This window comes from Silene latifolia, chromosome X (genome assembly GCF_048544455.1).
Source record: "Silene latifolia isolate original U9 population chromosome X, ASM4854445v1, whole genome shotgun sequence".
In the NCBI taxonomy this organism is placed as follows: Eukaryota; Viridiplantae; Streptophyta; class Magnoliopsida; order Caryophyllales; family Caryophyllaceae; genus Silene; species Silene latifolia.
The window spans coordinates 45,538,121-45,552,626 of NC_133537.1; the positions used below are offsets into that span (position 1 = coordinate 45,538,121).

Consider the following 14,506-nt stretch of genomic DNA (forward strand, 5'->3'; position numbering starts at 1 on the left):
TGGATAATGTAAGGAGTATTATTGTTACATGTAATCTTAATTCTTAATTGTTGTTCTATATTTGTCCATTCAATTTATATTATAACATACTCTGTAGTAACTATCAATTCATCTATGTATTATCTATACGGTCTCACTTGTGACGAGTCAAATATCACCCACGTGGGTAGATAAGACAAAAAGTAAAATGCATAGGGAATCACAAATGACTTGTCTTTATCCTTTTATGTGGGTTTTATTTAATCCGTCACAACTCACAAGCTTGTGACGGATATCGGCCGTCACAAATAAGAACTTGTGCGGGTACTAAGCTAGTTTCAGATATATGTGTGTGCCAAATATAATCAATCAATCCAAACAAAAAACCTAAGCCCAAACAAACAGCAAATCTTGCCATATTCCAAAGCCCATTTACGCAATTACAAACCCTAACAGTCTCCACCCTAACCTCCTGTCCATATAAATACTCTTATTCACCTCCCTCCACGCCATTAATCTAATCTCTCATCCCCCCATAGTTTTTCGTTTCCAATCCCCGATTGTTTTTACTCAATTCTCCATTTTTTATCTATTTTTTTAAATTTATTATTTCTATACTATTTTTTACTCGTGCTGTATATTTATTTATGATTTTTTAAATAAAAAGCTGGTTAAGCGGTATCTGGAAAGAATAATGAAAGAATACTTCCTGAGATCAGCCATATTAAAACCTCGATCATCTGACCAAGCTGGTTTGTTGTTTTTACCAAATCCGCTTTCGTCAAGATTCGAGAAATTTTACCTATTTCAAATTTCCTATTTAAGACCGTTGTACACCGTATAATAGTTTATAACGGTTTTACATGAGAACAATTGTAATCTGATTTCTTTATTTTCTGAAATTTTTATAGGGTTTAAATTTGGCTGGTAATGTTGTGTGGAGGATAAATCTCAGTAAAAGTTTCTCTACACTTCCCATGACCAGCTAAATTGATCATTCCCAACTATTTACTGCCCAAATTTCCCAGATTTTTTCAGTTTTACTGAAAAAACCTCTGTCCTGGTTGGGATATTTTTATTGTATATTTTAGACACACATTAGAAAAACTGTTTTATTTGATTGTAATTTGTATTTCCTTTGTTCTAATTATTTGATGTATTTCATTTGATTAAAATACGTATGACAAAAGAATAAATAAGTCAAGTATCAGAGTTATGAGAAATTGAGTAGCTGATACGGTTACGAGTCTGGTAAATTAATCGAGTAATTCTTGAGGACTCATCGTTACAGATGTTGGGCTGTTTTTTCTCATGCTCACATCTGCTCCATCTGAGTCGTACATTTTAGGGAAAATGCACGTGGTGCCCTTGAAGTTTCGATTTTTGCCCAAAATACCCAATTTTATGTTCCGGAAATCTTTAAGAGGCTATAATTCGTGTCTACGAGTTCAGAAAATGATAATTTTTTTTTCAAATCGATTATCTTTTCGAGAATTACGATTTGAAAAAAAAAATTATCGTATTTTGATCCCGTGGCTAGGAGTTTTTGTACGTCAAAGTTTTTTTTACCGAACAAACTTTGAGTGACCATATCTCTTGCTCACAAATTCCAAACTCGACAATTTTTTTTTCCAAATTGATATCGTCACTTTCTGAGCTCGTAAACACGAGTTATAGTCTCTTAAAGTTCTCTGGATCAAAAAATTGGGTATTTCGGGCAAAACATCAAAGTTAAAGGGCACCGCGTGCATTTTCCCTACATTTTTTTTTATTATCATAATTCGCTTTTTTCCTTTAAATTTTTTAATCAATATTTTTTTTCTTTCAGCAAACTACAATCACTCTAAATAAATTTAAGGGAAAATCCACGTGATGCCCTTGAAGTTTCGATTTTTGCCCGAAATACCCAATTTTATGTTCCGGAAATCTTTAAGAGGCTATAATTCGTGTCTACGAGTTCAGAAAATGATAATTTTTTTTTTCAAATCGATTATATTTTCGAGAATTACGATTTGAAAAAAAAAATTATCGTATTTGGATCCCGTGGCTAGGAGTTTTTGTACGTCAAAGTTTTTTTTAATGAACAAACTTTGAGTGACCATATCTCTCGCTCACGAATTCCAAACTCGACAATTTTTTTTTCAAGTCGTAGTTCTCGAAATGATAATCAATTTGAAAAAAAAAATCGTCACTTTCTGAGTTCGTAAACACGAGTTATAGTCTCTTAAAGTTCTCTAGATCAAAAAATTGGGTATTTCGGGCAAAACATCAAAGTTGAAGGGCACCGCGTGCATTTTCCCTAAATTTAAAGAAAGTTGGAGGATTTTCTAATTAGTTTTTGCAAATAAAATAAGCAGTGTATGCTCCTTAATTGGATGAATATTCGATTATTCTTTGGATATTGAGTTAGACAATTAGTTAGGTTTTGCTAGTCGAGCAATCTTTCGTTTCAATAGGAATGATTACCAATGAAATGACGGCTTTTGTCTGGTAGAATTGACGGAAATAATACCACCTTTAGGTTATCTTCTATGAATAATCTCACCTATTAATAATCCGAAAATAATCTCAGCTCTTAATTACATCTTCTTTAAACAATCCTCCAATAAAAATGACTTGTTATACTAGATTATTTCTAGGTAATGTTTCTAACATGTAAAATTTCTCTTTTTATGTTTTCTTCCATGTCTCTAACTTCTATTTTCATTTTTATGAACACAATAACCCGACATTATAGCATTCAAATATTCAACAACGATGAATCTTTCCAGAATAAAATATTGTCAAATCCGATTCATTCAATGTCACAACGTCCACAAATCCTTACTCTTTATAAAGAGAGAACTTCCGACACTGTAGCGATGAATAGTTCTTGGCCACTGTCAACCGTTGACTTCTCCCTTTCAATCCCACCCTTCCCTTCTAACTTAACCTAATATCTTTCGTTCATTGTTTTCATTCCGCCTTTCAATCTTCCTGCGCACTCTCAATCTGGTTCACAGCTTCGCCATCAACAACCCTCTTCTAAATCTCAATCTCAATCCGTCGACATCAATCGAACCTTAATCTTTTTCGATCTTCTGTATCAACAGTTTACCTCTGTTTTCTTTTGTTCCATTCTCCTCATTCCCATTCCTATCCGTCTCTTGCTTCCCGGCTGCGGTCCACATCTCTGATCAACACCTAGGTATTCACTTCTAATCTTAAATCTTATTGTTTGTTGATTTTTTGAGACTAATGTTTTTCTCTCGTTTTAATAACTGATTGTTAAGTGGTTAACATGTTGGTGAAAGTGCACTCTGAGCTCTGGATCCGTAATTTTTACTATAGATTGGGAACTGTTAGTTACGATTTTGGATTTGGGGCTTTGTTTCTGTAGTGCAGGCGACGCCAGCTACGTCCCTTTTTGTAATCGTTGTCGTTATTATTTTGGGTGCGAATAGTGCTGGTACTATTATTGTGTTCATTTTCGATTATTTTTAGGATTGTTACTGCTGTAATTATTGTTATTAATATCACTATTATTTGTATCGTTTTTATTATTAGTGGTGTTGTTATTACTATCTTTTTTGTTAACGGAAGTGTTTGTTGGTATTACTTTAGTTGGTCTTATTGTTGTCGGCAGTGAAACTATCGGTTAAGAGACAACTTCTGGCACTGCAGCCATGTGTGATCAGTACTTGTTGTGATGGTTCTTTTTGGGTTGACCATTGGGCCATCTGAAATTTGGCTGTGCCACCGGACCAAACAGATTTTAGAGATGTTCGTAACTAGGAGAATTTTTATTGTACCTGGCTGCTTTGGAGCCTAGGCCTATGTCTGCCTGTTCTGCTCATATACATTGCATCTAGACGCATTTGTCTTTTTATCTCACGATGGTATTAATGGGTCGTCTTGATTTGTTATTGTATGCTCAGGAACTAGCGGTGTCAAGGCTTTTGGTGGCTATGGACCTTTGGTGTGTGTGTATCTCTAACCGGATGTGTAGGGCCGTTTATGTATGTGATCTTTTAACTTGCTTTCTTATTAATTTTGAATTACTTCCTCGGAAAAAAGCTTACAGCTGTTCTCGTGTGTTCAGGTGCTCATGGTATCCAAATTCTCGCCGCCTATTGATATGTGGAACATCTGACCGTTATGCTGTCTATACTGGGGTGCTGATGTATTCGGTACTTTAGTTTGCTTTTCTTTGCCGTAGTCAAGCCTTGTTTACATCTAATCCATACGTTTTAAGAAGCGCGAGCTAGGAGGTATTGTATTCTAATATGAATCTTATGGTTATTGGCGTTTTTAAACTGAAGCTTCCATATTCTTCTTGAGTTTCTATGACTATGGGGCATTACTGTGATTGTTATTGTCTACAAATTAGGTAAGCTCCAATCGGTAGCGAGCTGTACTGTTGGTTTCTCAGCCTTTTTCTCACAACAATTGATGATGCCATCACCAATGGGGGTTATTCGAGGTGGTTGCCAAACATCGTTGAGTGTTATTAGAGCTAGAGGCAAATAATCTGTTGTTGGGGTTAATGAGGTCGGTCTTCAGTTCAGATAACCAAAAACTCTCGCTTGTATTGTATTATACCCTGCTGACACAATTTAGCACTCAAGGTTTAGTGTACCCTTAGGTTAGCTGGATCATGGATTGAGTGGCTATGAATTATATGTTGCCTACGGATTGGCTCTGGAAATGTTTAGGTGTTGATTTTGGTGTGCCTGAATGCCAATTGTTCGGTTTATGATTGTATTGTAGCTTTGTTTAGAGTCCTATAGGTTTACGTGGTGTACCAAATAATTTCCCAGGAAAATAAATAACCCTCACTTACCTTCCAATTCGTTTGTGTACACTGCCCTTGTGTTGGGTTGTGGTGAGTGCTCCGATTTATCCTTTTCTCCTTTTTTCCCCTTTGTGGCCATTTTAAGTACCCTATTGAATTTTGTTCTTTTGGTGGTAGCCATTTCATGTTTTGTTGTTCTTTAGCTTATTTCTCTTGCGTTTTTTTAGTGTCTTTCGATTTATTTTGCTGAACTTTGTTGTCCTGTGCAAATTTGATTGTTTACAGTTTTATAAAGTATAGTATAGTATTGCTACACTTGATTACCTTGTAGAAGTTTGTTTACATTCATCTACAAAAAAGGGTTATAATTACATTTTTCTATGGAAACTTATTATTATGGGTCCGACTATTTTCCTGCAACGTGTGCTGTGTTTGCACTTCGCTGCATTTATTTCGTGTTAGTTCTTGTTGTTGGGTGCTTGATCAGCCTCTGATGTTCTCCACATTTAGTTGTGATCCTCAGGTTACTTGATCACTATGAGTTAATGGAATACGTTTTTAAGGTTATTTTTACCGAAAAAGGGCAATGACCTGGTCTTTCTTGCAATGAGTTAATGGGATTATAGTTTCAATGACATTTTTTCACGGCGACGAGTTAATGGAACCCGATATTTATACGGTATCCCTAAATTGTCGTTGCGCTGGTCTTATTAGTTGGGTTGTTCATTGTGTCAGGTTAATCAGGCTTATAGCTTGAAATTTTCCATGTTACCAGGTGCTTTATGGTGTTTGCTCAGTTCAACTTGGCCCAGAAAAGGGTATCATAATGGCATACATATTAATTGTATTTCGTTTACTTTGGATATCTTGCTTGTTCAGAGATTGGCATGAATGGTATTCCCTTTACTGTGTTTAGCGCCTTTGCTGTATGTCTAACACCTTCTTACTCTGCTTATATGTGATCTTGTGTTTTAAGAAGCTTACCGTTACTGTCCATCCTGGTCAACTCTCATATTTGTGCTGTTTTAATTGTGATAGCAGATCCTAGGGTGGAGAAGTCGAAGGATTCTCATAGTAGGCCACCCTACCTTAGCCTGCAATTTTTTTGAATCCCTTGAGGCATCAACGCAACGTTATTATTGTGGCTAATTTTGTATTATTGTGGTAGACTGATCATCATGGATGTTCTTGGAAGGACTTGAAGGTCTTTTCTTCATGCAACGAGGAGCAGAGTAAGGAGTTTTTTCCCAATTGTTGACATTAAAGAATTTCAGGTACTGGTGCATTTGATGTGCCGTCGTTTTGTTTGCTGTGGAATCTTTATTGGGTTTTAAGAAAACTATAGATTAAAATTTGATACTTGAATTCTTTGTCATTGCAGGGTGAATGTTCAGTTATCTAATTACGGAGACACAAAACCCAGTAACCCACATTGACACATTCCATTTTTTCGTGCCAAGTTGTATCGCCGACCTCAAGAATATGAAGTTGTTGTTGTCATCAATCGAAGGTACGAAATTGAAAAATGTGCCCATGTGGTTTACTTGTGTTCATTTAAGCTTCATATTATAGTCAAGCTCCACATATTTTGTCCATGTATCAAGTTGATTCATCTGACTACTTTTTCGTTTCATGTCAGGTTTTTGTCAAACGAGATTGTAGATACGGTCATTCAATTTCTCCTTCATAGGTATCATCTACATGTCCCTTCTCGATTTATGTTGTAGTCTGGTTACTGAATGTGGTCTTAGCTGCTTTTATATTTGGGTTTTAGGTCTTCTTTAGCTTAGTTCTTGAGTATGTTAGGGTGGTGTGATGACAATTTTGTGGGTTTTAAAGGGATGTTGCTTGTGTATAATGTAGAGGATTGGTTTGTGCGAGATTTGGTGAGATTACGAGTTTTCTACATTTTCGGCTATGCTGTCCTGAATAGATAAATTTTAAGTTAACTGTTCATAAGAAATTGCACATTTAAAGCTCCTTAGTTAATAATTCATTTTTTAACTTTAGCTTATAAGTAGTGACTTGATCCAGAATAAGTAATTGGCCATCTGAATGGTTTTCTGTGCAAACAAGACAATTTTGGGAGTTCTTGGATTCGGGGATATACGTGTAAAATGTTATTGCAACACTGGCTCATGTTTAGAGCGATCCTGTGAATTGTGGGATGGAGTCTGGCAGTTTGCGAACTTATTGGGTGTTAGCACATTGGGAAGCTGTTATAGGATGACCAATATAAAATTTGTGTTGAGTGTTGCTTATGCAAATGTGTGGTCATGGTAGCTTTGTGTAGAATTGCAGAAATGGTACATTTGTTTGGTTAGTGGAATTAATATTCTCATGTGTTAGTGTTTCTTATACATGGAGGTACTTTTGTCTGTTTGAACATTCAGGATGAGGCGTCCAGTTCTCCGTCCACAGACAAACTATTGCACTTATTTCTCCTCAAAATTATCACTTAGGTTAGGTGTAATCTTTGACTTACGTTGCCGTTTATTTATTATGTGTCATGTTGATTGTTTCGTTAATTAGCCTTTGTGGCCTTTTGTTTGGTAAAATCGTGTGAAAATTAAAGGTTGTTGGTTCTTTTTTTCCCCCCGGTAGTTTTGGGCCTTTTGACCACGTCGATAGAGCTTTTATTCACACAATTCTTCCGTATCTTCTTCGTCTTATTACATAAAATTCTCAATATAATCACTCATCAAGAATACTTTGGAGATTCGCCTAAAAGAGTGGACTAATGAGTTTTCCAACATGGAGAAACACGACATGGGTGCCTATAATCTTGGATCGTTGTTGAGTTTGAAGCTTATCAAGGTTGTCAAACCGTTCTTGGATGCTTGTCTTGATTATTGGGACCCGAATTATCATGTTTTTGCTTTCCCCGGAGGCGACATTTGCCCATTTCCTGAATAAACTGCTGCGATCGGTGGGTGGAACCCGGAACACTTGCCTGCTATTCCTTCTACTTCGCAAGGGTATAAGAGCAAATTTAGAGACTTGCTTGGATTGACTAGAATTGAGGTGGACCGTTTAGTGACCTCAAAGGGAGTGCGAATGTTGGACTTCATTGACCGTTTCATTAATAGAGCCGACCCCACCGTTTCTTATGTTGCTAGGCGAAGGGCATTTGGATTTTGTTTGTTGCATGTGTATGTCCTTCAAGGGCATGTTGATGAAGACTTGAGAGGTGATCCCCGTCTTTTGGGCCTAGTTGAGCAAATGGAGCTGCGCAGGAGCCCAGCTTGTTTATGCTTAGGAGAGATCCTGTTGGGCTTGGATAATAGGAAAGCCAACCGTGACCTACCGTACTTGGGAAGTCCCGTTATTCTGCAGGTAAAAGAACTTTTTCTTCTTTTTTTTCGTTTTCTTTTTTTTTTTTCGTTTTTTTTCGACTCTAATACCCGCTTTTGGTAGGTTTGGCTTATGGAGCGCCTTCGATTAATCGAGCCCCCAGTTCATGTTCCTTCTTATCATGCTCGTTCGATTGCAATGAGAACTAGGCTGTACATGGTGGACTTCACCCGAGTCTGCAATTATTGGGAGAACAAACTGAAGAGTGATGATGGCCTCTTGATTAGGTGGATTGTACCATGGTGGCACCTCAAATCTGTCACTGGAGTGTCTTCTTTGGATCCTACTCGATCGGCGCGCATTCCTGGCTTGGAATTCATGGTGTGCATCTTTCCAGAGAGGTTGATGAGACAGGTTGGACTAAAGCAGACGATCCCGAAACTTGATACCGTCCCGCAGACTGCCGTGGCGCTTACTACTGAGAGTCGAAGGGAGTGGGCCATTAAATGGGCCCAAAGAAACGTGTGGTTCTTGAACTCCTCTGCTAATGCCTTATGGGTGTCGGATTCTTATCTGCGATGGAGGAAAGCTACTACTCCGGAAGAGCACGAGAGATTGAGGAAGCGCGAGCCTGTTGACTACCAGGTGCGCGAGGTGGAAAAGGAGAAAGAGAAGCATTTGACTGAGGGAGAGGAAGAAGTCGGGTTTCGAGTTGTTCATCCTTCGAAGAAACCGAAGACTTCTCCTGCCGTGAATAAAGTGATTGACAGGAATGGGGAGTCTAGGCCTCGAGAAAGACCGTTGATGATTAGGTCCGAAGTGGCGCAAGAGCGTCCGGCTCGAGGTCGTGACAAGAAGTATGACAAGAATGACAAGGGCATAGGGAAAATGGAGGAATAGCCCAAGTCTTTATTATTATTTATTATTATTATTATTATTATTATTATTATTATTATTATTATTATTATTATTATTATTGTAATAAAAAGGTGGAGTTTTTAGAATCCTAGCCTATTTCTTTCTATTATGTAGCGTATTATTATTAGAAAATGAATGAAATAAAAAAGGTTAATTGGTTATGAAACCGTTGTGACTTTCTATTTATTATTTTTGTCGAATTTCAAATGCGACGCAAATGTCCTTCTATTTACATTTTAAAATAATGGGTTGTATCCTGTGAAGGATTGCCTACGTATTCAATTAAAAAATTAAATCAAACCCTTGCGCGTAGTTCGAGTAAATGTAAAAGAATAATTGTTCTAAGCAAGAGCTTGTAATGAACTTTAGAAAATAAGCATGAGCTTTTTTACTTACTCTTAAGGTGCAAATTTAGTTTATTTGATGATATGAGGATGACAAATTTGTCAAAATGCAAGAGCAGAGTGACATTAGCTTATTTCAGCTTGGCCAGGAGCCGTTTATTTAGTGCCACAAGAGCGACACGTGAGGTTACGCGAGGCGCGTTTTTGTTGCTATTCTAGGCATATTACCGTTTTAGTTGGTCGAGGTTTGTCGGGTTGGAAAACTCATTCCCATCTAGGTCTGTGATCCTAACCGCACCCCGTGGAAGTATGGACTTGACTAGGAATGGCCCGGCCCAATTAGGTTTAAATTTTCCCCGTAGATCGACAGGTAAAAGAGCTCTAACCGACTTGAGTACTAATTCTCCTTCCTTGATGTTCCTTGGCTTAACCCTTTTGTTGAAAGCTCGTTTGATACGTGCTTGATATGTTTGGAAATTATGCAAGGCGCGTAGCCTACGTTCATCCAGGAGGATGAGTTCTTCATATCTATCCCTCTTTCAGTCGGCTTCCGGGATTTGACTTTCGAGTAAGATACGCAAGGATGGTATTTCTAACTCGACTGGCTGTACAGTTTCCATGCCGTAAGTCAAATAGAAATGGGTGGCCCCAGTGGGCGTCCTAACAGATGTGCGATATTCCCACAAAGCAAAAGGTATCTTGCTTGGCTAATCTCGATAGTTGTCAATCATTTTCTTGAGAATTGTGACAACGTTCTTGTTTGCTGCCTCCACCGCGCCATTAGTCTGTGGTCTATAGGGCGAAGAGTGGTGATGCCTAATTTTGTACTTGGCTAGCAATTGCTCGGTCTCAGCTTGGAAATGTGATCCATTATCACTAATGATCTCATGTGGGCAACCGTATCGACAGATGATGTTGTTCTGTATGAACTTTGCCACGTTTTTAGCCGTAAGACTAGTCTAGGAAGCCGTTTCTACCCATTTGGTGAAATAGTCGATTGCCACTAGGATAAAACAATGACCTCCTGTTCCGGCTGGTGTTATCTTCCCGATTATGTCAATTCCCCAGGCAGAAAATGGCCACGGAGATGTCATCGTGTAGAGCAATGAAGGAGGGACATGCTGTACATTCCCGAAGATTTAGCAGTTGTGACAATGCCTTACGTATTTGATGCAATCGGATTCCATTGTGGTCCAATAGTACCCCAAACGTGTGATTTTCTTTGCCATTATGGGCCCACTCATGTGAGGACCGCATTCTCCATTGTGAACTTCTTCCATCACTTTCCGCGCCTGTGAATGATCAAGGCAACGTAGGATTACACCAAGAGGTGTTCTTTTGTATAGTTCTCCTTGCATGAGGATGTATTGGGAAGCTAGCAGACGTATAGCATGTTGTCCACTCTTGTCCATATCCGGTGGATAGGTGTCGTTGAGCTTGAAATTTAGGATTGCTTGGAACCAGGGTTCCTGTGCGATTTCCTCTTCGACGGTGATTTGGTGGACATAAGCTGGCTCTGACCGTCATTCGATACATAAAGGCATTTCTACCATGTCATCTGGCATATTAATCAAAGATGCAAGTTTTGCAAGAGCATCTGCAAATTGATTTTCTTCCCGAGGTAGGTGTAGATATGTCACGTGATCAAAGAATTGGGCAAATTGATCTATTCTGGCTTGATAAGGTGTTAGGCTTTCGCTTCGGATTTTCCAAGATCCCGTAACTTGATTGATGATCAGGGATGAATCCCCATGTACTCGGTGGTTTTTAATGCCTAAGCTCACTGCCGCTTGTAGTCCAATGAGACAAGCTTCGTATTCTGCAGCGTTATTTGTCACCTCGAAGCCGAATTTGACAGAGATTGGTGTATGCTCACCTTCAGGAGAAATGAGCAACACTTCTATTCCAAATCCTCTTAAGTTTGATGCTCCATCAAAGTAAAGGTCCCAGGAGTCTACATCAGTTTGGAGTATATCTTCGTCTGGAAATGACCAAGTGTCTATTGTTTGTGCATCATTGATGGGATTTTCTGCAAAGAATTCGACAACGGCGCGCCCTTTTATAACTTTCAGGGGCACGTACTTGAGATCGAACTCTGAGAGCATCAAAGTCCATCTTGCTAGACGTCCGTTGAGGACGGGTTTTTCGAAGAGGTATTTGACTGGATCCATTTTGGAGTATATTTTGACGGAGTAGCTAAGCATATAATGGCGTAGCTTCTTCGTTGCCCACACAAGAGCGAGGCATGTCTTTTCAAGTTGTGAGTATTTGCACTCGTACTCCAAGAACTTCTTACTAAGGTAGTAGATAACCCTTTCTTTTTTTTCCTATGGTCTGAGCTAGCATGACACCCATGGCTGTTTCGGTTACCGTGAGATACAAACCAAGAGGTTGATCTCGTTGGGGTGGCATGAGCACTGGTGGTTTAGCCAATATCTCCTTGATTCGGTCAAATGCCTTTTGACAATCATCATTTCACATGGTGTGATCCATTTTCTTGAGCTTCTTGAAGATAGGCTTGCAAATCATGGTGAGTTTCGATATGAATCGACTTATATATTACACTTTTCCCAGGAATCCTCTGACTTCTTTTTCTGTTTGAGGTTGTGGCATTTCGATCAGAGCCTTGATCTTGGAAGGGTCTATTTCTATACCTTGTTGGCTAACGACGTATCCCAGGAGTTTGCCAGATGTTACCCCGAATGCGCACTTCTGAGGATTGAGCCTCATGTTGTACTTTCGTAGCCTTGCGAAAAATTTGCGAAGGTTCGCAATATGCCCTTCTCTATCCTTGGACTTGACAATCATGTCGTCTACGTATACCTCAACTTCTTTGTGCATCATGTCATGTAAAAGTGTAGTTGCGGTGCGTTGATATGTAGCTCCGGCGTTTATTAACCCAAACGGCATAACCGTATAACAATAGGTTCCCCATTGAGTGACAAAGGCGGTCTTATGCATGTCTTCTATGGCCATCTTGATTTGGTTATAACCCGCATACCCATCCATGAAGTATAGTAATGCGTGGTCTGCAGTATTGTCCACCAATATGTCGATATGTGGTAGAGGGAAGTCATCTTTAGGACTTGCTTTGTTTAAGTCCCTAAAATCAACACAAACACGGATTCTCCCATCCTTTTTGGGTACAGGTACTATGTTGGCTACCCAAAGTGGAATACTCGGAAACTTTGATGAACCCGGCTTTGAATTGCTTATCGACTTCTTCCTTAATCTTGAGAGCCCATTCTGTTCTCATTCGACGAAGCTTCTGTTTTACAGGCTTGAAACCTGGCTTAATCGGGATTCTATGTTCGGCGATATCCATGTCGATCCCTGGCATGTCTTTGTAGGACCATGTGAAAGCGTCTCTGAACTCATGTAGGAGGTCTATGAAATCGACCCTTTCGGTAGAGCTCAAGGTAGTCCCTATCCTAAGTTCTTGGGGTTCTAGTTCGGTTTCTACATTGATGGGTTTCGTGTTCTCTATTACTGGTCCCCCTTCCCCTTCCTGTAGTATTTCTTTGGCTACGTAGGGAGGTATTTCAATTGAGTCTGGGTCTTGGTCATCCTCAGTATCATCGTAAACAGAATTGCACTCAAGATAACACAAAGAGTAAGCAGAACCTGATTTATTCATATTAAAGTTTGAGAAAAGTTGAAACAAAGAAGCCATCCGATCCGTGGTGGGTGGCGGTAAAGGGACAAATGGTTGGGACATTTCCTGAACTACTGCTACTACTTGAGGCTAAGCTAGGAGAAACAAAGGGAATGGGGATAACGACAGGAGGAGACTCCTTAGTGACTTCTCTAGACTCTGACTCTGACTCCGACTCCGACTCTGACTCGAATTCATCGTCTTCTGGTTATCCTTTGAACATCTCTCCTTCTCCAGTGGTGAGCTTGAAGAGTCTTCCTTGATTGTTGGTCCACTTGATTGATTTTCTCCATCCTTTCTGCTGATTCGCGTTTGTTTCTGTGATCAACGCGGTAGGGTTGAAGTGATCGTCTTGAAGTATCATGGTAATGATCTCATCCTGCGCGGCTCTAACAAATCGATCTTCTCCAAACAATAGACTAACAGATTATTTGTCTAAGAAAGGTGCTTGACGAGCTTTGACGGTAGGAACCGTTTCTGGAGGAATGAAGTAGCAATTGTGAAAGATCTCGATTCCGGCTAGCTTCCTTTCGAGATAGTGCCAAGGTTCGGGAAATCCGTGAAAGAGTTCTAGACTTCCTTCCTTAACGAAGTATCCATTTAGGGTAGGGAGATAGGGTCGCATTTGGACTCCCACGTACTTACGGTTTTGAACTTGAGAAAGCATCTCGAGAACTTCCTCTTTGGTGGGTTTGTACCCTAGTCCAAGTGGTATCCTTTTTTAGTTGCCTTCCTTGTAGGGTGCGAAGGTGTTTCTTCGGATAGGGTTTAAAGGCATTCCAGGGAAGTAACCCTGGGATTTGAGTATGTGGTTGACCACCAAGTTGGAGTAGGGATCGTAGTATAAGGGTGCCAATTCACTTTCTATGACGCTTATGCTTTGGAAGCCCCCAAGCTCATATACTGGGTCCGCAAGGACTTGATTGTTTGACTTCTTTTCGATTATTGCCTTGCTGGGTGACGAAGTGATCGTCACCACTTTGGCATTTAGTGGGATCTTGATATTTTGATAAAGGGTGGAGGTCACCGCTTTGGAAGCGTGAATCCAAGGCCTTCCTAGAAGTATGTTGAAGGAAGCTTCAATGTCCACTATTTGGAAGTTAACCTTTCGCTCAATTGGCCCTGTGGCTATGGTGAGGTTAACGAGTCCTACTACCTTTCGTCGTGTACCATCATATGCACGAACACCTTGATTGGTAGGGGTCCAATCCGACTCTTTCATGCCTAGTTTGTATGCCGTTTTGAGGGGTATGACGTTGACCGCGGAGCCATCATCAACCAAGGTCATTGGCACGTTCTTCTTTAGACAAATGACAGTGATGTAAAGAGCCAAGTTGTGACTAGCGCCAAAAGGTGGCAAATCTTCATCTGAGAAAGTAATAGGATTACTTAACTTTGGTGATTCTTGGAAGACCAAGTTGACTACATCTTCGGGTGTGGAGTTATGTGCTACGCTTAGCTTGGCTAAAGCTTGCAGTAAAGCTTGACGATGTGGGAAAGAGCTTGCTACTAATTGCCAGACTAAAAGATCAGCCTTTGTCT

At 39.6% G+C, this 14,506-nt stretch overlaps 1 protein-coding gene across 4 annotated transcripts; it reads left to right on the forward strand.

Annotated features, from left to right (window-relative positions):
- The first annotated feature begins 513 nt into the window (after window positions 1-513).
- On the forward strand, window positions 514-9,033 carry LOC141623279 (uncharacterized). 4 transcript variants are annotated; one of them, XM_074439372.1, is made up of 9 exons: window positions 514-3,166; window positions 3,897-3,977; window positions 4,061-4,229; window positions 5,795-5,827; window positions 5,922-6,027; window positions 6,135-6,263; window positions 6,393-6,443; window positions 6,617-8,089; window positions 8,171-9,033. In XM_074439372.1, exons 8-9 carry the CDS (start codon window positions 7,811-7,813, stop codon window positions 8,945-8,947), a joined length of 1,056 nt encoding a protein of 351 aa, XP_074295473.1. In that variant the 5' UTR covers window positions 514-3,166; window positions 3,897-3,977; window positions 4,061-4,229; window positions 5,795-5,827; window positions 5,922-6,027; window positions 6,135-6,263; window positions 6,393-6,443; window positions 6,617-7,810; the 3' UTR covers window positions 8,948-9,033. The 4 variants fall into 4 exon arrangements, with proteins under 4 accessions (XP_074295473.1, XP_074295474.1, XP_074295475.1 ...); XM_074439373.1 differs by having other exon boundaries at window positions 7,147-8,089; XM_074439374.1 differs by lacking the exons at window positions 514-3,166; window positions 3,897-3,977; window positions 4,061-4,229; ... (1 more) ...; window positions 5,922-6,027; window positions 6,135-6,263 and having other exon boundaries at window positions 6,308-6,443.
- The last annotated feature ends 5,473 nt before the right edge of the window (window positions 9,034-14,506 follow it).

Excerpts from the sequence above, each read along its gene's own strand:
- LOC141623279 (XM_074439372.1), top strand. The coding sequence starts at position 7,811 with ATGTTGGACTTCATTGACCGTTTCATTAATAGAGCCGACCCCACCGTT. Across the intron at positions 8,090-8,170 it reads GAAGTCCCGTTATTCTGCAG|GTTTGGCTTATGGAGCGCCT; the intron begins GTAAAAGAACTT and ends CGCTTTTGGTAG.